The sequence below is a fragment of the Pan paniscus genome, chromosome X (assembly GCF_029289425.2).
Source record: "Pan paniscus chromosome X, NHGRI_mPanPan1-v2.0_pri, whole genome shotgun sequence".
NCBI lineage: Eukaryota > Metazoa > Chordata > Mammalia > Primates > Hominidae > Pan > Pan paniscus.
The window spans coordinates 2,593,015-2,616,054 of NC_073272.2; the positions used below are offsets into that span (position 1 = coordinate 2,593,015).

The following is a 23,040-nucleotide window of genomic DNA, read 5'->3' on the forward strand; positions in this document are numbered from 1 at the left end:
ACCGCACCTGGCTAGTTTTTGTATTTTTAGTAGAGACGGGGTTTCACCTTGTTGGCCAGGCTGGTCTTGAACTCCTGATGTCAGGTGATCCGCCCGCCTCAGCCTCCCAAAGTGCTGGAATTACAGGCTTGAGCCCCTGTGCCCAGCCTTCAGTTTGGTTTTGTCCAGTGTTTTCTCATGATTAGACTGAGGTTATGCATTTTTGGCAAAAAAATCATCAGAATTGATGTAAGTTTTCAGTGTGTCATGTTATGGAGTGCATGATGTCTGTATGTCCTGTCCTGGTGATGTTAAATTTCATCACCTGGATTAAGTGGTGTCGGAATTCTCCACTGTGAAATTATTATGTTTTTCTTTTAGTAATGGAAAATATCTTGGCATAGACATTATACAAACAGCCTGTTTCTTCTCTAAAAATCAGTGAGTCTTGTCTGCAACAGTTGTTACTATAGTGTTTGCCTAATCGTGGTTTTCTACTTCCCTCATTCCTTCTATTTCAATTACTTGGAATTATCTTCTAAATTAAACCTGCCCTTTCTTTCTCACATATTTGTTTATTCAATAGTTATATTAGGTCAGGCGTGGTGGCTCATGCCTGTAATCCCAGCACTTTGTGAGACTGAGGCAGGCAGATTGCTTGAGCCCAGAAGTTCGAGACAAGCTTCATAAACATTGTGAAACCCCATTTCTACCAAAAAATACAAAAAATTAGCCGGGCATGGTGGCGTGCACTTGTAGTCCCAGTTACTTGGGAGGCTGAGGCAGGCGGACCACTTGAGCCCAGGAGTTTGAGGCTGCAATGAGCTATGATTGCACCACTGAACTCTAGACTGGGTGACAGAGTGAGACCCTGTATCAAAAAGAAAACTTATATTAGTGTAGGCTCATGAATATTTATTTCATATTTTGGGCTTGTTGTTTTTTGTTATTGATTACATTATTTCAGCTTTGGCAATTGGGTGCTTCCCCTAGCTGGCCCCCTGTATTCTTTCAATATGCCCCCATCCTTTTCTAGCACTTGCTTAATTTTTCTGTCATCCCAATATGTTCCAGACTATGATGAAGTGGGATTTAAGCAAAAATAAATAAATAAATGGAACAGAGCAAATTTCACGTTGATAAAATGGACAGTCTTTCAAGCTTCGAGTCTCAAACTTGTACGCAACTAACAATGTAAGCTTTGAATACAGAAAGTAAAAATTGATAGAGATTGTTATGGACATCTGTTAGTTTCTACCAGCTCAGCATTTACATTTCTCTGCCTCTGCAGCTTACAGAGGGAAACTGTCTTCCTAAGAGATGGCCCAAGTGCATGCATCTTAAGACAGTTCTGTTCAATTTGTCACATTTTTCAAGTATGCATGCATTTCTTTTTCATAATATTAATATTTATTACTATATATGAATACTAGATTGAAAGCCCAAGCATTCAGTTTACACACAGAAATTATGCAATTATATATCGCTTCACAAAGGCAGTGAACACATTACATTCTACAAAATCTACTTCACAGAAATTTAAAAATTCTAAATATCAAAAGGTACAGCTGAAGAAACAGGTATAAATTTGGCAGCCAGTAATTTTGACAGGGAAGTTGCAGCTTGCATGACTTTATTTTTTTGTTTGTTTTTTGAGACAGAGTCCCACTCTGTCGCCCAGGCTGGAGGGCAGTGGTGCCATCTCGGCTCACTGCAACCTCTGCCTCCTGGGTTCAAGCGATTCTCCTGCCTCAGCCTCTTGAGTAGCAGGAATTACAGGTGCCCACCACCACGCCTGGCTAATTTAAGTTTTTTGTTTGTTTGTTTTTGTTTTTTTGTTTGTTTGTTTTGAGATAGAGTCTCGCTCTGTCACCCAGGTTGGAGTGCAGTGGTGCGATCTCAGGTCAGTGCAATCTCCGCCTCCCGGGTTCAAGCAATTCTCCTGCTTCGGCCTCCTGAGTAGCTGGGACTACAGGTGCCACCACACCTGGCTAATTTTTGTATTTTTAGTAGAGAAGGGGTTTCACCATGCTGGCCAGGCTGATCTTGAACTCCTGACCTCAAGTGATCCGGCTGCCTCGGCTTCCCAAAGTGCTGGGATTGCAGGCATAAGCCACCGCGCCAGGCCTTGCATGACTTTAAATATATGAATATGAAAATATTGAACTTAGAGTAATCATTGTGCTTTGTGTTGATTGAAAAATATAACAATGGCTATCAAAGAAGCATGTTCAAAGATACTTAATTCACTTCAAAATGTCATACAAATTGTGGTGGTTTCTATGCACCTCTAAAGCTTCCGTCATTTAGCTCAGGTACATTACTAAAGTAATATATTAATTCTACCGGTACAGTGGGGTTTCACACCATTGGCATTTGCATTCAAGCATGCAGAGGCTTTTGGGCACAAGTGGACGGTGTGCACAGCTCTAAGCCATCCGTGGAAATGTGCTCTGAACATGGAGACCGCAGTGAGGGCTGTGGGGATTCTCTTTGCATTCCACGTTTGTGAGCAGCAAAACAGCACCCTCTTGAAGGAGGAGGTAGTTCTATGCTGAATATTCACCCGCTGTCCCACTATTTGGCACATGTCTGTTCCAGGGTCATCCTCTCGAAGGTGTTCGATGAAGTCATTGAAGTGAATCTAATCGATAGTGCCGACTACATCCACCTGGCCTTTCTGAAGAGACCTGAGCTCGGGCTCACCCTCACCAAGCTTCACTGTTGGACTCTCACTCACTACAGCAAGTGTGTCTTCCTGGATGCGGACACTCTGGTGAGTGAAGACTCTGCTTGATAGGACACCCTCCAAGACCACATCTCTAGCCTTAAGCAGGCTGTCAACTTTTGTGTGTGTGTGACACAGTCGCTCTGTCACCCAAGCTGGAGTGCAATGGCACGATCTCGGCTCACTGCAACCTCCGCCTCCTGAGTTCAAGTGATTCTCCCACCTCAGCCTCCCGAGTGGCTGCGATTACAGGCACCTGCCTTCATGCCCGGTTAATTTTTGTATTTCTGTACAGACTGGGTTTCGCCATGCTGGCCGGGCTGTCACCTCTTACTGGTAGATTCCTGTGAGGTCATGTGCATTTCTATTTCTAACACAGATGTTCAGTCTGTTATAATCAGACATAACATACCCCCGAGCACTGTGCTAGACCCTGCTGAAGAGAACGGGGGATTGGAAGACATGTTCCTACCCCAGGAATGAATTATAACCGCAGTATTTTACACACACAAAATAGAATCATGAGGGAAAAAACTTGTGGCTGGGCACAGTGGCTCATGCCTGTAATCTCAGCACTTTGGGAGCCTGAGATGGGTGGATCACTTGAGGCCAGGAGTTCGAGACCAGCCTGGCCAACATGGTGAAACCGTTTTTACTAAAAATACAAAAATTAGCCAGGCATGGTAACAGGTGCCTGTGATCCCAGCTACTCAAGAGGCTGAGGTGGGGGGATCGCTTGAGCCCGGGAGGCGGAGGCCGCAGTGAGCCGAGACTGAACCACTGCACTCCAGCCTGGGTGACAGAGCAAGACTCTGTCTCAAAAACAGAAGCATTGGTAAAAGAAGCATTGCGGCGGGTTCTGCGTGTTTTGCTTCACCAGGTGCTGTCCAATGTCGATGAGCTGTTCGACAGGGGAGAGTTTTCTGCGGCCCCGGACCCCGGATGGCCAGATTGCTTCAATAGCGGGGTGTTTGTCTTCCAGCCTTCTCTCCACACGCATAAACTCCTGCTGCAGCACGCCATGGAACACGGCAGCTTTGATGGTAAGTCAGGGCAGCCCGGACGCTTAGGGAAGAGAACGGGACTGCTGCCTGGACCCGCATCGCAGCCTCACCCCGTTTCCCCATATCTGGGAATGGCCACTTGAAAACTGAGGTGGGAATTGAAGAATATGGCCAGTCAGGGGTGTAGGAAGAGATCAGGATGCTCATAAGGAAATATGCAGTTGAGAGAACCATTGGAAATATCCTTGCTGAGTAGAAAGAACGGTTCGACAATCCAGTCATATGAGATAGGTGAGCAAATCGTTCTCTAAAGGGCTGGATAGTAACATTTGCAGAGTTGCACGCCTTGTGGTCTCTGTTGCACACACTCAACTCTGCAGATGTAACACGAAGTCAGCCGTTGACCATACAGTCACACCTCGCTCAGCGACAGGGATGCGGTCTGAGAAATGTGTTGTTAAGTGATTTTGTCATTGTATGAACGTCCCAGAGTGTATCTACACACACCTGGATGATGTAGCCTACTGTATACCTAGGCTGGAGGGTACAGCCTATTCCTTCTAGGCTACAAACCCATATAGCATGGGACTGCACTGAATGTTGTAGGCAACTGTAACATAATGGGAGGTATCTGTGTTCTAAACATATCTAAACATCACAAAGGTCCAGTGAAAATACAGTATAAAATCTTCTGGGACCACCGTCATATGTATGGTCTGTCTTTGACTGAAGCACTTTTATGTGTTGCATGACTGTACTTGGCATTGAACATGGGCTGGCCGTGGTGCCTCATGCCTGTAATCCCAGCACTTTGGGAGGCCAGGGCGGACAGATTGCTTGAGGCGTGGAGTTCAAGACCGGGGTGGGCAGATGGCTTGAGACCAGGAGTTCAAGACCAGCCTAGGCAACGTGGCAAGACCCCATCTCTACAAAAAATACAAAAATAAGCTGGATGTGATGCTGGCACCTGTAGTCCCCAAGCCCTGGGAGGCTGAGTTGGGAGCAGCAGCTGAGCTCAGGAGCTCAAGCCTGCAGTGAGCTATGATTGCACCACTGCACTCCAGTCAGGGTGACAGAGTGAGACCCTGTCTCAGAGAAAAAGAAAAGAGCATGGCTGTGTTCCAATAAAACTTTATTTATAAAAACATGCACAGTGTGTAGTTGCTTGACCCGTGGTAGAATATAGGGAGAATTAAAAGGAGGCAACCTGAAGCCGAGTATTTGTTGAAATGGGCGTCAGTAGAGAGGAAATGTGCTGGAATTTTTGTAAAGTAAAAGAAAATACTGGAGCAGTGAAGAATTGCCTCTAGGTAAAGGGGAAGTTAATGAAACTGGCAAAAATGATGGGAAAAGCATTGTCACTACCAGGGAGAATTCATTAGGGGACCAGTGGAGTGCTTTGGACTCCATATGCAATTTTAGCATTCATTCTGGGGACTCCTGGTGGAGAATTTTGGAGGGAATATGCACTTATTTTTATCAATGGCTTGGGTTATCAGTCTTTTCTGAGAACCAAGAGAATGTGTGCAGCTGGCAGACAGAAGAAATGGAATTAGCAACCCTGAAGGCAAGTGTTTATGTTGAGAGCTTCAGGCACATCTCGCGTTCTTGGAGTGAACCAAGCCATACTTTGCTAACCTGCTTTTGTGTTTGCTCATTATGTAGGGGCAGACCAAGGCTTACTGAATAGTTTCTTCAGGAACTGGTCGACCACAGACATCCACAAGCACCTGCCGTTCATCTATAACTTGAGTAGTAACACGATGTACACTTACAGCCCTGCCTTCAAGCAGTAAGTTCTCCACCCTGGCGAATCCTGCCAGATCTGCCACTACCGATCCACCTTCCCTCCTGGAAGACATACCAGCTGTCGGCATATTTAAAAACTCTATCTATCTATCATCTATCTATCTATCTATCTATCTATCTATCTATCTATCTATCTATCTATCATCTATCTATCTATCACCTCTATCTAGGTAGATCTAAATATCTATTTATCTGTATAGATAGATACCTATGTCTATGTGTCTGTGTATCTAGATCTCTATGTCTATCTATATAGATATATATCTGTCTATATAGTTATCTATCTATATAGGCCTAGACATCTGTCTATCTATCTATCTATCTATCTATCCATATCTATCTATTTAGATCTGGATATCTATCTGTATCCATAGATCTATATATCTATATCTATATATGTATCTAGATCTAGATCTAGATATCTATATACATTGATCTATCTAATCTCTATATCTATGTAGATATTTATCTATCTATCTAGACCTAGATATCTATCTATCTGTCTAATCTATCATCTATCATATGTATCTATTCAGATAGATCTGGATATCTATCTATAAACATCTATCTATCTATCTATCTAGATCTACATCACTATATAGATACCTATATCTATCTATCTAGAACTAGATATCTATGTATCTAGATATCCATCTAGATTTAGATCTTCATCCATATAGATATCTATCTATATCTATCTATCTAGATCCAGATATCTATCTATATACATAGATCTATATATCTATATCTGTATATCTATCTAGATCTATCTAGATACCTATGTATATACATGGATCTATATATCTCTCTATGTATCTAGATCTAGATCTCTCTCTATATAGATCTATGTATCTAGATCTAGATCTCTATCTATATAGGCATCTATCCATCTATGTAGATCTAGACATCTATATATTAATACATAGATCTATCTATATACGTCTTTATATATGTATATACACACACAGAAACACACACACACATCTCGTTTCCTGCTTGCTTGTTGCTGTAAATGATAGCTAGCCAAGGCTCTACGACGATGATCCCCAAAGTGTGGCCCAAGGAACCCTGACCCCACAACTCTTTCAAGTGTCTTCAAAGTCATAACTACTTTAAAAAAAGAATTTGAAGATGTGATTTTTTTCCCTTTTTGCCGCCATTTTCTCATGCGTCTATGCTGAGAGTTTACAGACACTACATGGCATGTGATAAGGTAATACCCTGAACACAGATGGAGCTAGGAAGAACCAGCTGTCGCCTCTTGGGAAAATGGATGGCACTCTTCTCACAATGATTTTTTTTAATATAGAAATTTTTTTAATGAAAAATTATGAAATTTATGTTACTGCATAATGGTTTGATTTTTTTTTAAAGGGATTGATAAATACGCTTTCTAATTTCTCAGTTTTAATATCGATTATTCTAAATATGGAGAGAGAGAATCCACAGGGACATGGCCGGGCACAGTGGCTCACGCCTGTCATTCCAGCCCTTTGGGGGCCGAGGCGGGCGGATCACTTGAGCTCAGGAGTTTGAGACCAGCCTGCGCAACATGACGAAACCCTGTCTCTACGAAAAAATAAAACAAAACATTAGCCGAATGTGGTGTCGCACACCGCTAGTCTCAGCTACTCGGGAGGCTGCGGAGGGAGGCTCACTTGAACCTGGGAAGTGGAGTTTGCAGTGAGCCGAGATCGTGCCACTGCGCTCCAGCCTGGGTGACAGAGCAAGCCTCAGCTCAGGAGGAAAAAAAAAGAAAGAATCCACACGGACAAAGCTCTTTGGGTTCCTAAAAGGGTCAAGGGTGAGGGGACCAGAGGCTGTGAAATTCACTGCTCCAGAAGATATGGCTATAAATGAAAATAGAGAATCTGAGAATCACCTTGGGAATGAATAATTCTAGAGGCTGCATTCTCTACAGAGGACACGGTGTCCCTAAGGAAGAGAAATTGATTCTTGGGAGTGAAATCTTGTTATTTTTTACTGTATAATCACAGATGTAATGTACAGAACATAGATATGTCATGTGACTTTTGTGTTCATATTTCATGAGGAGGTGATCCACGAAAAAAAAGTTTAAAAAGGCTCCTGGAGGATGGTGATGATGAACAACAAAAAAGTTGGCAAGGGGAAAATTTAGAATCCTGTAAAAGAGAAAAAAAGCCAATTGCCTTGCCGCTTGCATTAGCCACTGTAAAAGCTATTTTTTTTTGCCCCTGTCGTTTTAAGGATATGATGATTTGGGCTGCTGTACTTCACGTTTTTACAAAACGGATTTATTTTTCCCGTTTTGGGAAAAAATGTCAATGGATTACGATAATGTTTTTTGATATATAGAAAATAAAATCACTGCAAAAACTGTGATTTAAAAAATATATCTTTATGCAAAATAACTGCAAATGAAACTACTACTACTATGCTGATAGCAGTGGAGTAGTATTATTGATGATATATTGATTACTATCTTGATAGTAGTGGTATGCTAGTATTGCTCAGATATTGATTACTGCATTGATAGTACTAGTATATTATTATTGATTATATATTGATTACTATAGTGATAGTATTTTGTTATTATTGATCACATATTGATTACTGAATTGATAGTAGTAGTATGTTACTATTGGTTATATATTGATTACTATGCTAGTATTAGTATATTGTTGACTATATATTGATTACTACATTGATAGTGGTAGATTATTATTGATTATATATTGAGTACTATGTTGATAATAGTAGCATAGTATTGATTACATAACGATTACTACATTGATAGTAATATATTGTTATTGATCATATATTGATTACATGCATTGATAGTAGTAGTGTATTATTATTGATTATATATTGATGACTATGTTGATAGTAGTAAGCTTATTATGGGTCATATATTGATTACTGCATTGGAAGTAGTAGTGTATTATTATTGATTATATATTGGTTACTATGCTGATAGTAGTAGTATCATCAGTAATAATAATCAATAATGGAAACCCATTGGGACAAGTCCTTCAGAGGCTGTCTTTGAGGAGCCGCATGGTAGGTGGATGCTTTCTGGGTGTCTTTTATCACATCTGAGTGGAAATCAGAATCCCTTCTGTTTCCTTCTCAGATTCGGTTCCAGTGCAAAGGTCGTCCACTTTTTGGGGTCCATGAAACCTTGGAACTACAAGTACAATCCACAGAGTGGCTCGGTGTTGGAGCAAGGCTCAGCGTCCAGCAGCCAGCACCAGGCGGCATTCCTTCATCTCTGGTGGACGGTCTACCAGAACAACGTGCTGCCCCTTTATAAAAGCGTCCAAGCGGGGGAAGCACGCGCGTCTCCTGGTCACACAGTAAGTGGGGGATTCCCTTAAAACCCGTAGCTGAGGACGAGGAGAACGTCCTTGTCACCAAGGTCTGGCGTGGTTTTTTTTTTGAAACGCCCCTTTTTTGTCTAAATACTGTATTTCATGGAAAAGAATACTGAGAAGCAAGCACCTGTTAAAAAAATTTTTAAGTTTTAGCTCAAAATAGAGAATGCCTAATGACTGGAGATCCTGTTTTGATGTATAGGCCTGGTGCAGAAATAGGTTATTGAAATTAGCCATCCTCATCAGAGTAAGAGACACTCATGGACAAGTGGTTCACAATGACTGATTACGACGTCATTCGGGTCAACATTTTCCACTTGAAACCATCATTTGAGATAGCAGTTGGAGGAAGTGTCTGAAGAGGATTTTGTAAAGTTTTGATTGACACCAATTTGATTGCAAAGAATATAATGACAGCCCCTAGGTGTGCTAGATGGTGGAGTATCTGCAGTGTGCTGAATGTGGGCTGCATCTGCCTTGCAGAAGACCTCTTGCAATCAGGACTCAGGAAACTTCTTATTCCTAATGGCTTTTTTCACTAAAGTAAAAAAAACTTGAGCTTTTTTTTTTTTTTTTTAACTAGAGCATTTGTGCTAGAGTACCAGAGTATTTTTTAACTAGAGTAAAGAAAACTAGAGTTTTGTTTGTTTGTTTGTTTTTTGAGACAGAGTCTCACTCTGTTACCCAGGCTGGAGTGCAGTGACGTGATCTCGGCTCACTACAACCTCCGCCTTCTGGGTTCAAGCAATTCTCCTGCCTCAGCCTCCCAAGGAGCTGGGATTACAGGTGCCTACCACCACGCCCAGCTAATTTTTGTGCTTTTAGTGGAGACGAGGTTTTGCCACGTTGGCCAGGCTGGTCTTGAAGCTCTGACCTCAAGTCATCCACCCGCCTCAGCCTCCCAAAGTGCTGGGATTACAGGCGTGAGCCACCAAGCCCGGCCTTTTTTTTTTTTAACTAGAGCATTTGCTAGTGCAACAGAGTCTGCTATCAGCACATGCATTGCCTGGGAAATTGAAAAGAATCCCTATTTTAATTTTTAGTATGGTTTTTTATTTGGGTGGATCTAGGCTGCTTTTTAATGACTGCTGAAAATTTCTCTCACCGAGTGACACTAGCAATGGACGTTTATTTGTATTCACTTCACAAACATTGACTTGTCACATATTTCCTGCTGGGCGTTTTGCTAAGTACTGGATTACTAAGTACTGGATTACTAAGTACTGGATTACTAAGTACTGGATTACTAAGTACTGGATTGCATAGGAGGGAATTTTAAGGCTTAGTGTCAAACGGTCCTGAGAAAGAAAACATTTAGGACAATTATTTAATGATTGGCAGATGGGAGCTGGGAGCCCTGGCTACACAGGGCCCCACCCGCCCCCCAGGACCGCAGGTGAATTGAGGAGACATAGGGAAGACTCACTCCACGTGTGTGTTTTTGTGCAGCTTTGCCGCAGTGATGTGGGGGGGCCGTGTGCGGATTCAGCCTCTGGTGTTGGAGAGCCGTGTGAAAATTCAACACCCAGTGCCGGCGTGCCGTGTGCAAATTCACCACTGGGTTCTAACCAGCCTGCTCAGGGCCTTCCGGAGCCGACCCAGATAGTGGATGAGACCCTGTCCCTACCTGAAGGACGCCGTTCAGAAGATGTAAGTACCTGCATTCCTCACAGGTGTGATAGAGAGTCAGACGCTGGCTCGCAGTGAGAGAGCAGAGAGAGCCGGCTTCCCTGGCTCTCTGGGGAGGGGAGATGGAGGGGAAGGGCTGGTCTTTGGCTTGCTGTGGCATTCAAGGCTCTGCATTTATTTGCATTATGGCACACCGAATCAAGGTCACCTGCAGAAAGATGTCTATGCCCCAATCCCTAGGACCTGTGAATGTCACCTTGTGTGGCAAAAGGGCGTTTGCAGTTGTGATTAAATGAGGGACCCTGAGCTGGGGAGGTATGGTCTTGGATTATGGGAGTGGGCTCTTAGTCATCACAAACCTCCCTTCAAAGAAGAAGGTGGAAGTGTGAAGGTCAGAGAAGGAGTGTGAAGCTGGAAGCAGAGGCCAGAGAGAGAGGGGATTGGAAGACGCTGGGCTGCTGGCTTTGAAGATGGAAGAGGAGGCCACGAGCCAGGGAATATGGTGGCCTCCAGAAGCCGGAGAAGGCAGGAAATGGATTCTCCCCTAGGTCCCCAAGAAGGAACCAACCCTGCCGACACCTTGATTTTAGTCCACTGGACTTCTGGCCCCCAGAACTATCAGATGGTCAGTCTGCCTTGGTGTAAACCACCCAGTTTGTGGCCGTTTCTTGTATAGCAGCCTCAAAAAACTGATGCCACATGGAGACAGATGCTCAGTCTCTCGCAGTTTACAGATTCTGGGGGAGCCAGAGCTCTTTCAGGTTCAAAAAGGGAGGCTTCCGTCAGTGCCCCTTCAACCCAACTGCCTGGCCGTGCATCCTGAGAGGTTTCAGCCGAACCCCTGACTTGAACAGTGGTTCAAGTGAAGATGAATTCCTGCCGGGGGTCAATGTTCAAATGAATGTTGACCTGCACAGTGGTGTCTACTGAGGCCGAGTCTGCAGCACTTTGTCCCCATCGAAGAAAAATGAAAATACACCTTACTTGCAAAACAAATAATGGAGGCCGTCATTTCTCCAGCTCCAATTTCTAGGCGAATACTTTGGAATAATATCTTGTGTTTAAAGGTTTCCTGGGGCCAGGCACGGTGACTCAACACCTGTAATCCTAACACTTTGGAAGGCTGAGGTGGGAGGATTGCTTGAGCCCAGGAGTACGAGACCAGCCGGCAACACACTGAGACCTCATCTCTACAAAAAAAAGTCAAGAAATTAGCCAGGCATGGATGTGTGCACCTGTAGTCCCAGCTACTTGGGAGGCTGAGGCAGGAGGAATGCTTGAGCCTTGGAGGTCAAGGCTGTAGTGAGCTATAATCTCACCACTGCACTCCCGCCTGGGTGACAGAGCGAGACACTGTCTCAAAGAAAAAAAAAAAGAAATCTTTTTTTTTTTTGAGGCGGAGTCTCTCTCTGTTGCCCAGGCTGGAATGCAGTAGCCCAATCTTGGCTCACTGCAAGCTCTGCCTCCCGGGTTCACGCCATTCTCCTGCCTCAGCCTCCCGAGTAGCTGGGACTGCAGGTGCCTGCCACCGCGCCCGGCTAATTTTTTGTATTTTTAGTAGAGACGGGGTTTCACTGTGTCAGCCAGGATGGTCTCGAACTCCTGACCTTGTGATCCGCCTGCTTCGGCCTCCCAAAGTGCTGGGATGACAGGCGTGAGCCACCACGCCCGGCAAGATTTCTTGTTTTAAATCTTTACCACTCATCCTAACAAGTTTCTCAACAGAATTATTTTGAGATCATACTTAGGGAAGGATCTGGGGACTGGGCTGAAGGAAAGTGATTCTTTTCTGTATATTTCAGATAGCTCCGGGAGAGCCGTTTCTTGTTGCTTATAAACAAGTGACCTTTAGATTTTGCACACATTGCTCTGGAAGACACCACACGCTTCAGTGTACTCTGGCGTAAATTATGCTCTGGCAACTTTATGCATGAAGAATGTTGGAGTGGTGATTTCACATTGACCCAAACACATTGAAAAGATGTTTAGGTTCAGATGGTGAAGACTGAGGAGGTGTAAAATGCGCTTTTCTGGTTTTTCATTCCTCATGGTGTGCCCTGAGCATGCCATAGCCTGGGTCTGGCCCCAGGACGTGCCTCATGCGAGTAAAGTCAAGAGCCTCTGCTTGTTCCTGCTGGAATGTGAAGAATTCCATCGGTGGAGCTCTTACATGATGTGCAAAACGGCTGCAATTGTGCTGAGCCATGCTCGTTTCAGGATGTCTAAGGAAAAATCGCATTTACATTAAATGTTTAGTAGGCAACCAAGTTTAGACTGTAAACCAAAGAGTATCCAAGAATGCTGTGGCATTCAAGGCTCATGCTTTTATGTGCATTACAGCACCTTAAGGCCAATAAAGGGGAACTCCGATCCCCTGTTGATGTGTATTGAAAATAACTGAATGCTCAAACTCCTAGCCTAAAAAAGAAATATTATCGAATGCTTCGAAAAAATTAATTTAGGAAGTGTATTTTGCCAAGGTTAAGGACACACCCGTGACACAGCCTCAGGAGGTCCTGACGACATGTGCCCACGGTGGTCGGGGCACAGCTTGCTTTTATACATTTTAGAGAGGCATGAGGTATCAATATGCGTAAGAAGTACATTGGTTCAGTCCGGCAAGGCGGGACAACTCAAAGTGGGGCACGGGCTTCCAGGTCATAAGTAGATACAGGCAAATGGTTGCATTTTTTTTTTTTTTAGTTTCTGATTGGCCTTTCCAAAGGAGGCAATCAGATATGCATTTATCTCAGTGAGCAGAGGGGGTACTGAATAGAATGGGAGGCAGAGGCCCTAAGCAGCTCCGCTCCCAGCTGGACTTTTCCCTGCTTACTGATATTGGGGTTCCAAGATTTACTTTCTTCACAAGACTCTATTGAGTCCTCAGAAAACGGTTTTCAAACCATCTTTCTGATTTCCGGTTGCGTAATTTTAATCTTATTCCATCACTGAATCTTGTACATTAGTGGTTTTGCAAACTATGGCCTGAGGTCTCTCTGAATAAGGATCATTTTAAAGGATTGTGTTTTTGCAGATGATCTTAAAAGCATTCTTCTTTTTCTTTCTTTCTTTTTTCTCTTTTTTTTTTTTTTGAGATGGAGTCTCACTCGATCGCCCAGGCTGAAGTGCAATGGCGCGATCTCAGCAGCTCACTGCAACCTCCACCGCCCGAGTCCAAGCAATTCTCCTGCCTCAGCCTCCTGAGTAGGTGGACAGGCATGAGCCACCACACCTGGCTAATTTTTGTATTTTTAGTAAAGACCGGGTTTCACCATGTTGGCCAGGCTGTTCTTGAACTCCTGGCTTCAAGTGATCCACCTGCCTCAGCCTCCCAAAGTTCTGGGATTACAAGTGTGAGCCACCATGCCTGGCTATTGAAAGCATTCTTAACAGTTTATTCTGAACCACAGTGAGCACTCCCTCATTCGTAAGGGCAGCCACCCTCTTTCAGAAGCGAGTGTGTATTCTCCACCCTTCAGCCCCTGGAGGGATTTCCACGGATTGTCACAGCCCCTGAAAACAAGCTTCCCAGGGCAAACAGTGGTTTTCCAGAGACTCCAAAAGGGAAAACAGTCAGGACGCTCCAGTCCCAGCTCCAGCCCAAGTTGTAGCCACACCAATCTCTGCAAAAACAGAACCATTTCCAGAGTGACAGCACTTAGCACTCTGGTTTCTCTAAAACAGCGCCCGTCATGTTTAATTCATATTAATCTCGATGGAATTGTTGCCATGGATTTTTCTTGACATAAGTCACTTCTACTTTTGCTTTGGATTCATAATTGTCGATGAGGTGGCAACTTAAACAATAGATATGTAGCTTCGTGTTTGTCCGTCCGTGAGCCACCTTTCAATCAGAGCCAGTCAAGCCAAACCTAGGAGAGACTTTCCCATGGAGGGGTTGGGGCTTCTGAGGAAAGCTCATGGAGAGAATCGTGATGACAGAATTGAGGATCATCCTGCCTTGATGCCCAAGGAGATAAGCAAGGACACAAAAGCACGTTCATTTCACCCCAGTTAGGTGGTGTCTGTTATCAAAAAGACAAAAAATATCCACTGCTGGTGAAGATGTGGAGAAAGGGGAACTCTTTTCCACTGTTGATGGGGATTAAAAATAAGCACAGCCAGGATGGAGAAGAGTATGAAGGTTCCTCAAAAAACTACAAATAGAACTACCACATGATCCGGCCATCACACCACTGGGCATTTATCCAAAGGAGAGGAAATTAGTATATTGAAGGGACATCTGCTCCCCGTCCATGTTTTTGCAGTTTATTCACAACAGGCAAGATACAGATTCAACCCAAGTGTTTGCCAAAGGATGAATGGATAAAGAAAATGCCATGTATAGATATACCATGGAATACTATTCGACCATAAAAAAGAAGGAAATTCATCATTTGCAGCAACATGGATGGAAATAGAGGACATTATGGTAGGTGAAATAAGCCAGAAACAGAAAGTTAAACACCACATGTTCTCACTCATCTGTGGAAGCTAAAGAAATTCAATCTCACAGAAGTGAAAAGTAAGGCCAGGCACAGTGGCTCACTCCTGTAATCCCTGCACTTTGGGAGGCTGAGGCAGGATGATTGCTTGAGATCAGGAGTTTGAGACCAGCCTGAGCAACATAGCAAAACCCTGTCTCTGCAAAAAAATACAAAAATTAGCTGGATGTGCGGTACTTGCCGGTGGTCCCAGCTACTCGCAAGGCTGAGGTGGGAGGATCGCTTGAACCTGGGAGGTCGAGGCTGCGGTGAGCCGAGATCACGCTGCTGCACTCCAGCCTGGGCAGCAGAACAAGACCCTGTCTCAGTAGAAGAGAGTGTACTAGAGACTAGGAAAGGTGGGGGAAGGAGAAGATAGGGAGAGATTTGTTAAAGGATACAAAATTACAGCTAGACAAGAGGAATATGTTGTCATGTTCTATAGCCCTGTAGGATGACTGTAGCCAACAGTAATCTATAGTTTCAAATAGCTGGAAGGAGGATATTGTATGTTCCCAAAAGAAAGAAATGGTACATATTTGACATGATGGATATGCTAATTACCCTGACCGGATCACTGAATATTGTAGGTATTGAACCATCCCTGTGTACCCCATGAATATGTACAATTATTATGTGTCAATTTTTAAAAAGTAAATTTTTTTTTTTAAAAAAAGTATGTTCAACAGCCAGCAGCCACGAGAGGATCATCAGCTGGTTTCATCCACAGCAAGAGATTGCAGTGCCCTTTGGATATTTTTGGCATGGCTCCAAATCCCCACCCCATCCTCAAGGGGCAATATTGCAGAAAGGAGGAGGGTGGGAAAAAAATCTCAAGAATTGGAGAATCGCTGGTTTCCAGGGCCCAGAACAAGACCCAGGAGGAGATGAAGATCACCCTTGCAGGTAGAAGCTGTCCCTGTCTGGGTAGTGCTGGGGACAGTAGGTGGCCCTTCTGCTGTCTGTTTGAGCATGAGCTCAAGGCCAAGGGTAAGATGAGGGGAAATGACCCCCAGCTGGGCTGAGCATACTTTGTTTAGGGTATTTAAGTAGTTCTCAAAAGTGATTGCAGAACCCGTATCTCCCATCTCAGGGACTCTGCCCAGCCTCACCCCTCCCTCCACCCCACTGTCATGCCCACGCTTAGGCTTCAAAAACATCAATGGAAGATGATAGTGCAGTGCCCAACTGCAGGCCCTTACATGAATAAACTGCACATCACAGAGGGGGCGGCAAGGGAAGTGAAAACAGACAGATCCAGCTCAGATGGGATTTGATCTGAAGGAAAGTGATGAAGTGAAGAAGGGATCTGTCAGCCCTGCAAGCGGCCCCAGGCACAGCATGAAGGGGAGGCAGGGAGAGGTCATGCTGGCCTCAGACTTGGACGCTGAAATGTTTAGTTACAGCAGGAGGGGGGACGCCTGCATAGGTCCTAGGGAAAGGAGGGGACACCCAGGCATTGGAGACCCACTGTGTAGACGACTGCGAGACCTGCTTAAATATTTAGCAGAAAGGAAGAGAAATTCAAATAGAGAGATTCAGGAATGGGAGAAAGGGATGGAGGTGAAATCAAAGCTGTTTAAATACAGATGCTCTTCGATTTACAATTGGTTTACATCCCAACAAACCCATCGTAAACTGAAATATCTTAAGTCAAAAATGCATTTAGACCAGGTGCAGTGGCTCACGTCTGTAATCCCAACACTTTGGGAGGCCAAGTGTTGGCAGATCACTTGAGCTCAGGAGTTCGAGACCAGCCTGACCAACATGATGAAACCCTGTCTCTACTAAAAATACAAAAGTTAGCCAGGCTTGGTGGCGGGCGCCTGTAATCCCAGCTACTCGGGAGGCCGAAGCAGGAAAATGGCTTGAACCTGGGAGGCGGAGGTTGCAGTGAGCTGAGATCACACCACTGCACTCCAGCCTGGGTGACAGAGCAAAACTCAGTCCCAAAAAAAGAAAAAGAAATATAAGCATAACCTTAAATAACTGGGGAGCGTTATGTTGGCTGACTGCAACACAGATACGAAAAACCCTGACAGAATAAAAAGAATTCTAACCAAAAAGGTATTTTGGGCCGGGCACAGTGGCTCACACCTGTAATCCTAGCATGTTGGTAGGCTGAGGCAGGCAGTTCACTTGAGCTCAGGAGTTTGAGACCAGCCTGGCCAACACGGTGAAACCCTGTCTCTGCTAAAAATACAAAAATTAGCCGGAAATCGCTTGAACCCGGGAGGTGGAGGTTGCAGTGAGCTGAGATCGTGCCAGTGCGTTCCAGCCTGGGCAATAGAGTGAGACTCCGTCTCAAAAAAAAAAAAAAAAAAAAAGAAGGTATTTTGGAGTTCCTGTGTCCACATAATTTCATCCTTCGATCTCACCCCCTATTCTCCCCACCTCTCCATCCTAATGTAGGTGAATAGTGGGTCGGGGAAATTGACCTAAAAAAATTTGTTATGGTCTATATATTTTCTGATGAGGGTATTTTTCTAAAAGCAATGAAGTCTTCAGGCTTTTAAAAGGAAGGGATTGGGGGGCGAGGGGAGAGAGAGCATCAGGACAAATAGCTAATGCATGCGGGGCTTAAAAGCTAGGTGACGGGTTGGTAGGTGCAGCAAACCACCATGGCACACGTATACCCATGTAACAAACCTGCACATCCTGCACATGTATCCCAGAATTTAAAGTAAAAACAAAACAAAACAAAACTCTTTTTAACAAAAGGTATGTTGATTAATTGGAGATTATTATATTACGGTCACATTTTCCAAGATAATATTTGATAACACTGAACAAGGAGTTGAAAATTTGAGCTGTTTTGTATACTAGTTATGTGACTTTGGATAAATCAATAAATATTTCTGAACATCTTAAAAAAAAAAAAGAGAGGGATGCTGTCCATACGGTATCTGATATATAGCTCACCCTCCGCATCTATGGGTTCCATATCTGTGGATTCAACCAACCTTGGATTGAAAATATTGGGGAAACAAAATTGCATCTGCACTGAACATACACAGACTTTTTTCACTTATTATTATTCCCTAAACAATACGACATAGCAAGTATCAACATAGCATGTGCATTGTAATAGGTATGGTAATTAACCTAGAGATGGTTTAAAGTCTATGGGAGGATGTGCATTGCTTATATGCAAACACAATTCCATCTTGTATCAGAGACTTGAGCATCCGTGGATTTTGGTATAACCAGGAGGTCCTGGAACCAATCCTCCATGGATATCAGGAGAAATTCCATTTCATTAATTCATACTCCCGGTGGTCTTTGAAATGAGTCGTGCAACATCACTGTCACCTGCTGTCCATTTACTGAGTTACTCTGGGGTTTTTATTTAGGGGAGCTGAAACACAGATTTTAAAAAAAAGTTTATTTTCATAAATCGCAATAATGTCATAAAAGCTGAGTGTGCGTCTGGGGCTCTTTAGTCCAGTAGCTACTTTGGTATATATAATGATGGCAAGGTTGACGTGTTTTGGTTTTGTTGTTGTTGTTGTTTTTGAGACAGGGTCTCGCTCTGTTGCCCAGGCTGGAGTGCAGTGGCACAATCTTGGCTCACTGCAGCCTTGACCTCCTGGACTCAAGTGATCCTCCCACCTCCTCCCAGGTAGCTGGGACTACAGGAGGTGCCACCACACCTGGCTGATATTTTGTATTTTTTGTAGAGATGGGTTTCACCATGTTGCCCAGGCTAGTCTTGAATTCCTGGGCTCTAGCGATCTGCTCATCTTGGCCTCCCAAAGTGTTGAAATTACAGGCGTGAGCCACCGTGCCTGCCCCAGATCTGTGTTTTTTAAAGTAAAGCTGAATATTAATTTTTTCCACATACATTAATGTATTAAGGAAAAAGTTGCAATTAGTATCTTCTCCAGCGTTTTGTCTTCTAGTATTTGGGGTAGGGAAATGTAGTTAATTAAAAGATTACAGATGTCCTTCAGTTTTTTTTTTTTAAGCTATCAAGTTTTTTTACTCTTTTTGTAGTGCATCTTATTTTATTTATAATACACCTTTTTGTTGAAGTATGTCTTACTTTTTTATTTATTTATTTATTTTTTTGAGACAGAGACTTGCTCTGTCGTCCAGGCTAGAGTGCACTGGTGTGATCTCGGCTCACTGAAGCCTCCGCCTCCTGGGTTCAAGCGATTCTCCTGCCTCAGCCTCCCAACTAGCTGGGACTACAGGCATCCGCCACTACACCTGGCTAATTTTTTGTATTTATAGTAGAGCCGGGTTTTCAGCATGTTGGCCAGGCTGGTCTCGAACTCCTGACCTCAGGTGATCCACCTGCCTCAGCCTCCCAAAGTGCTGGCATTACAGGCATGAGCCACCACGCCCGGCCTCTACTAACATTAGTAGAACCGTTGACTGTGTCCCATATATCTATGACACAGTTATCTGCATTTTCTGTCAATCTTTCTCCCCATACTTCAGTCTACTGACCTATTTTCTAGTTAACTGATCTCTTTGGCTATGTCTAATCTGTTGTTAAACCCACATTTTAGTTTCAGTTATTATGTTTTTAGTTCAAATTAACATCAGATTTTTAGTTCAAATAACATCAATGTAGTTTCAATACTACCTTGAAAATTTTTATCTTTTTCCCCATCTTATTTAAAGTATTTCTCACATTTAATTATAGTCCATGTCTGATAAATTACATATCTGGGTTTCAGGTGGGTTTGGTTTTGTTGTTTAATTTTGCTTGCTCTTGATTTTCACTCATTTGGTCTTTTCTTGTTGTATGATAGTTAATTTTTTAATTGACAGCCAGACATGGTAAATGAAAAAGAATTGCAAAGACAATTTGTAGCTCTGAATCATATTATCATAACCCAAAGAGGATTTTTTTTTTTAAATTCATGTGATTTGATGTGATTTGTCCATACCCTGAGGTAGTTTGCCCAGACCCTATCTGGGGCTGAGCTGGAGGGAAATTGGGCTTCAGTGTTTGTGATGACCAGTCTATTTCTGGTTCTCCTCTCAGTGAGGTCACAAAAGAAAGCTTGTGGTGTGTACCAGGGTCCCTCATTGGTCCTGATTATTAATATTTATGGACCCCTCAGCCTCCTAGCACTGCTGGCAACTCTACTCAGTTTCTCAGCTTCCCAGCCTCTTATTTGCCCTGAGTGGAAGTAAGGTACCAAATGTGACATTTACCTCTTCTGTTTGTCTCTGGTATCTTCACTCTTAATTTTGTGCTGTCTTAGTAGCTCTCTGATGTACTTAAAAAAAAAAAAAAATTCTAGGCCAGGTGTGGTGGCTCACACCTGTAATGCCAGCACTTTGTGAGGCCAAGGCAGGCAGATCACCTGAGGTCAGGAGTTTGAGACCAGCCTGGCCAACATGGTGAGACCCCCATCTCTACTAAAAATACAAAAACTAGCTAGGCATGGTGGCACGTGCCTGTAATCCCAGCTACTCGGGAGGCTGAGGCAGGAGAATCACTTGAACCTGGGAGGGAGATGTTGCAGTGAGCCGAGATGGCGCCACAGCACTCCAGCCTGGGCAACAGAACGAGACTCCATCTCAAATAAATAAATAAATAAGTAAATAAAATTCTATATACATTATTTGTGCAGCCTTTTTAGGTATTTTTGGCAGAAGACTTAGTGTGAAACAACAGCTTCACCATTTGCCGAAAGTGGAAAAAATCTCATTTCAGTTCCTGAGCTGATACATATATATTTGTATTTTTAGCATTTACCACCTCCAGCAGTAATAACTTTCACAAATTTATAGCCCATAATGCAAAGGAGGGCTTCCTTTTTTGCTGTAAATGTTATCTCCTTGGATTGTGTACTGGAACATTCTGTGTCTGCTGTCTAAGCATCTCTGCATATCTCAGCCTCTCTCCAATGACCTGAGAATTCTTCTCTGGCCTGCATCCAGTTTCAGAGTCCCTTCTTTCAAGGTGACCCCATCTTCAGTCAGGCTTTTAGGGGATACATCAGTAGAATAGTTATTACCTAAGGATAAAAAGAAATGCAGTTTGTAAAAGTCACATTTTATATTCATGCATTCACAAGCTTGCCAAAAATGTTCTTAAGAGCGGACTTTGAGATTGCTTGCTGCATTCTCATCTTAAAATTTCTCTCTGCATGATACGCAAGGGGGAAGTGTCTACTTGTTACTAGTAAAAATAATGGCCGTATTTATTCATAAAAGTTGGTTTATGTTTCGGCTGTTAATATTACTTGTTAAGTAAGCCTCTGGGTCTTGATTAGAAACATTAGCAAGGGCTGACTGAACTTCTCTTCGTCGTTTAAATTCGTAAGATTAACACATCTGCAGAGGGCAAGCTGAAAACGTGCATCATTATTTCATCCTTTGTAATCAAACATATAACCCTGAGTTAAATCCCTTCCAAGGAAGGATTATACTTCATGATCGGCCCCGTGGAACTTATTTATGTGTTTATCGTTGGGAGAAATTAGATGACAGAAACAGATTGACATTTTCCCTAATCCAATTCCAGGAATGGTTTTTTGAGCACTTATTCTTTGCCTGTCTGGCTGCTTCATTTATCCATCACAATAAGTGTCTGTGTGACATCTCACTGAAAGCCCCATGACTCAGAGAGTCATTTCTCCAGGTCCTTTTCCTTGATGTGTCAGTATTCAAATCCAGGACATCCCTCTACCAGCCCTGGTTGAAGAAGGAAATTATTCATTTTTATGGGATTCATATGGTTTATGATAATGCAGTTATTGCATTCGTCATTTTTTCCCAAGACTCATTTTGGTGTTTTGCAGACCCTGGAAAATCATGTACATTGCATACAGCCCAAGGGCAAGGCTTGGCAGACACAGAGGCGCATACCCAAATCCCGCTCTCTCACTTGCTAGCTCTCGTATGTTGGGCAGTATCTCTGTCTGCAGATTAAACTTTGCAACAGTAAGAGGGAAGGCTCAACCTGTCTGCCTCATAGGGCTGTCGGGATTAAAAGGAATCAGGGCTGAGAAGTTTATGAGTGTCACTTAGCAGCCAGCCATGAGCAGCTACTAAAAAAGGAGTCCTGTTATCATGGTTGTCTGATGTCTTTGACAACTTATAATTTTGTGTTACACCATAATTCTTAGAACTTAATTTTATGTTTGGATTTTACATACATAGCTGAGATCCGAAAGAAGAAGCCCATATTTTATTTAATGTTAATTTTTAAAAATTTCTCTCCAGCTGTATTGAGGTCCCACTGACAAATAAAAATTGGTATGTATTTAAGGAGTACAATTTGATGCTTTGCTGTATGTATACATTGTGAAACAATCATTGTATCAAGGTAATTAACATTTTCATCACCTCGCATAAATGCTGTTTTCTCCTCCTCCTCCGCCTCTTCCTCCTCTTTCTCCTCCTCCTGCTGCTGTTCTTGGTAATGAGAACACATAAGATCTACTCTCATAGCAAATTTTAAGTACACAATCCTATATTGTTAACTGTGGTCACCATGCTGTATGTTAGATCCCCAGAACTTATTTATCTTGTGTAACTAAAACTTCATATTCATTCCTTCACCAACATGTCTTCATTCTAAGCACTCCGCCCCCAGCCCCTGGCAACTACTGTTCCACTCTATTCTTCTGTGAGTTATTTAAAGTGCACTTTCGTAGGCTGGGCATGGTGACTCACCTGTAATCCCAGTACTTTGGGAGGCTGAGGCAGGCAGATCACTTGAGGTCAGGAGTTCAAGACCAGCCTGGCCAAGATGGTGAAACCCCATCTCTACGAAAAATACACACAAAAAATTAGCTGGGTTTGGTGATGCATGCCTGTAATCCCAGCTACTCAAGAGGCTGAGATAGGAGAATCAGTTGAACCCAGGAGGCAGAAGGTTCAGTGAGCCGAGATCATGCCACTGCACTCCAGCCTGGGTGACTCTGTCTCAAAAATAAAATAAAATAAATAAATAAATAAATAAATAAATAAATAAATAAAATAAATTGCACTGTCGTGATTATGAGTTAGAATAGTCAAATTTAAAAAAAGGTTCATGATTACAGTGTTCTCTTTTACATCTTAAAGTTTCAGTAAATCTC

At 43.1% G+C, this 23,040-nt stretch overlaps 1 protein-coding gene across 12 annotated transcripts in view; it reads left to right on the forward strand.

Moving 5' to 3' along the window:
- Window positions 1–23,040, forward strand: part of GYG2 (glycogenin 2) — a 53,477-nt gene that overhangs the window by 22,029 nt on the left and 8,408 nt on the right. For all 12 annotated transcript variants that reach the window (XM_063601826.1, XM_063601827.1, XM_063601828.1 and 9 more), the window contains 5 exons: window positions 2,581–2,755; window positions 3,588–3,750; window positions 5,377–5,503; window positions 8,636–8,858; window positions 10,326–10,526. In XM_063601826.1, the coding sequence (XP_063457896.1) occupies window positions 2,581–2,755; window positions 3,588–3,750; window positions 5,377–5,503; window positions 8,636–8,858; window positions 10,326–10,526 (889 nt within the window). The remainder of the gene's footprint in view (window positions 1–2,580; window positions 2,756–3,587; window positions 3,751–5,376; window positions 5,504–8,635; window positions 8,859–10,325; window positions 10,527–23,040) is intronic.